The sequence below is a fragment of the Selaginella moellendorffii genome, unplaced genomic scaffold (assembly GCF_000143415.4).
Source record: "Selaginella moellendorffii unplaced genomic scaffold, v1.0 SELMOscaffold_1, whole genome shotgun sequence".
Lineage (NCBI taxonomy): Eukaryota > Viridiplantae > Streptophyta > Lycopodiopsida > Selaginellales > Selaginellaceae > Selaginella > Selaginella moellendorffii.
Window position 1 is genome coordinate 999,087 of NW_003314262.1, and position 3,258 is coordinate 1,002,344.

The following is a 3,258-nucleotide window of genomic DNA, read 5'->3' on the forward strand; positions in this document are numbered from 1 at the left end:
CAGAGCTCATTGTCATTGGATAAATTGCTAGAAGACTTGCTAGCAAGGAGAGAATGCTGCTATATTTCCTCCTTTTCCCCTCTTCCATTTATTTTTTGATAAACTGTGGCCTACCAGCCTTAGAAAAGGACAAACCCAGGATCTTTGCCAGTAATTCTTCCCCTCTTCTATATAGCAAGAGTGGATGCAAGTGCTTAGCACTTGCATCATGCACCTACAAAGTTACTGTGACTAGCTTGTACCACCAAAAGCTGTAAATGACTATTAACACTTTTTTAGACATGGCTATCTCTTTTTATTTTTTTCGGACTTACACGTTGTTCTGCTCCAAAGTATATATAACAACATCTTTTCATTTTACTTTCTCTACTTTTCCCAATGGAGCTGAGAGCCCGCTAGTTTCTAGTGTTATACATGTTTTTCTTCATTATGCAGATTATTAAATGTGTCTCAAGACTTTAACGTAGGGTCCATGTTTTTTCCAGAAATTTAAATGTTAGCTCCTCCATACATCCTGTATATACAAAAAAGAAACAAAAGCCAACAGAAGAAGCGACAAGTATTTTGCTGCAGCTTAACTTGTGCAAGGAGGAAGATACGTTGAGGGACTCTATTCGATTTTTTGGATCTTTCTGCATCACATTGAGGGACTCTATTCGATTTTTTGGATCTTTCTGCATCACGACCTCGTCAAGAGGAGTGTTCCCTTGAACTTTACTAAATGCAGGAAAACAGAAACACCACTATTGTGACAAAGGACGCGTGGCGTGCCCTCATTTAACACAAAGAGTGCGCTGTTTGAGTGCGCTGTTCTTGGACGCTACCATGGCGATGCTTGTTCTTCTCGTCCTGTTGGTCGTGGGTGCTTCGTCAGGTAAACTTAGCTACCATTGCGGCAATAACCATCAGTTTTGTAAAATTGCAGCAGGAGCGGAAAGATTTGGCATTAACTACGGACGAGTTGCTGATGATCTTCCATCTCCACTCCAGGTCGCAGCGCTAGCAAAACGGGAGAATATTACACACATAAAGATTTTCGATGCCGATCCTGTTGTTCTTCAAGCATTCAGGGGCACAGATGTTGGCGTTGTCGTCACAGTACCCAACGACGAAATACCTGCGGTAGCTGCAAACCTGCCTGGCGCACGGTTCTGGTTTGATGCATATGCTTCGCCCTTTATTGCGGAGATCACAACCATTTTAGTGGGCAACGAGGTCCTTAAATTCAGCCCACATATGTCGACAATCCTCGTTCCGGCGATGCAGAATCTCTACCAGATTTTGAGAGCCCACGATCTGGCAGATAAGATCAAGGTCTCGACGCCGCATGCCATGGACGTTCTTGAAAAGAACTCGTCCTCTCCGCCATCAAATGGAATGTTCCGCCAGCAACACGTCAGCACAATGCAAAATCTTCTAGAATTTCTGTCCATCAGCCGCTCGTTCTTTGTGCTCAATGTTTATCCTTACTTCGCCTTTAGGGAGGACAAGGGCGCCACACTCTCTGCCGAATTCGCTCTGCTCCAGTCCCCTAAAAACTCAGTCACGGATCCGAACACCAGCTTTCGGTACAGCAATCTGCTAGATGCTCAGCTAGATGCAGTGTATGCCGCCATAGAGAAACTGGGATACATGAATCTACAGATTGTGATTGGGGAAACGGGATGGCCAACGGCTGGGGGCTTCGGAGCAACAATGCAGAATGCAGCCATTTTTACGAGGAACATAATATGCCGTACCCAGGACGTAGAAGGGACACCAGCAAGGCCGGCTTATACCATTCAGGCTTTTGTGTTTTCAATGTTCAACGAGGATCTGAAGCACAACCTCATGGAACAGAACTTTGGTTTGTTTTATCCAAACATGACAAACGTGTATCCTTTTAAATTTTCGTCCGACTGTAAATGAGAGGATGGATTATTTTGAGATGAGAAGAAATAATAAATACTGCAGGCCTTTACCATAGGTCAGGCAGCAGCTGACTACATTCATTTTTTGTAGTTGTGTCACGTGTATCTTTATGGAACTCTTGCAAAGGCTCCAGTTTCCTGTTTTTCTTCACAAGATTACATCTAAAGGGAGCACTCGAGCCAACAATACTCCAATGTAAAGTTTAGTTCCGCATGACAATGAAAAATCCAGTGTTTAACCTTTTTTTGCAGAGCCTCTGCCTGCTGCGAATCTTCTGCACTTGATAACCCGCCTGTGCATTATCGGTCCAAGACAGAAATTTAAGCAGGAGTGTGGCGGTTTTTGTTACATTGTCATGTGCTAGCCTTTCCAAAACGGGAACCACAGAAGGAACCCTGCAGGCTCTCTTGATTTTGGATCTCTAAAACCAGCAGAATGGGCAAAAGAAAAAGAACAGAAAGCAGCACTTGAATTTCAGCGGTGGAAATGGACGTTTCACAAGGATTAATTCATTTAGTATACCTTTGACTCAGCGTCCTCCTGCTCCAATTGATCATCGCATGCAGCTGCATCCAGCTCCGCTTTCTCTACGGCAGCAGACGCATCCATTGATTGTGCATATGCTAAGAAATAGGCCTTATATGCATTTGCAGCGGCTGATGTGAGTGCTTCCGTATTCTTCTCGGCAGCCTCGGCAATGTCCTTTAATCTCGCAAATTCGTCAGTACCAACTGCTGCAGATGCAGCAAGGTAAGCGTCCGCTGCTTCTTCTGCCGCAACTGCTGCCAGACGTTCTGCTTCAGTCGCTGCTTCTGCTGCCAAAACCGATCGATCTGCTGCTGCCGACAATGTGTCCAGGAGATCATCTACCGATGGCAACCGCTTGTCCAAAAGTTTCTCACTGCAGGACGATGAAATGCCTGCGGTAGTTGACAACTGCTGAAGAGGAAATGCACTTTCCATGTTTATTGGCAGAATGACAACCTGGAACCAAAAAGAATTGCAACGAACGGTTGCACCCCAGTTTGAAAAGCAGAATGATCTGAACCGCTAGATACAAAAAGTGTGCAGATACTGATATATGCTGACGTTGTCAGGGACGTGGCACAACCCGACTGTTCATCCAGTTTGGTTCAAACGCCTTTAGATTTTCATGGATAAAATTTGTGGTTGCCAACAAAAAATCATATTCACAGACAACCGAATTAGACGCCCTCTAATGGTGAAGCTTGAGACAGACAAATGTGCTGCTTCTTTTGCATCATATTTTCAGTCATCTTGAGTGCATTATTAAGCATATCAACGATTAAGACAGTCGATCACAGGGCAAGTACCTTGATTTTCTTG

The 3,258-nt window shown here is 44.4% G+C and overlaps 1 protein-coding gene across 1 annotated transcript; it reads left to right on the plus strand.

The window, feature by feature from the left end:
• The first annotated feature begins 825 nt into the window (after positions 1-825).
• Positions 826-1,908, plus strand: LOC9656900 (putative glucan endo-1,3-beta-glucosidase GVI). The gene has a single exon (XM_024687857.1). The coding sequence runs from the start codon at positions 826-828 to the stop codon at positions 1,906-1,908; it is 1,083 nt and encodes a 360-aa protein (XP_024543625.1).
• The last annotated feature ends 1,350 nt before the right edge of the window (positions 1,909-3,258 follow it).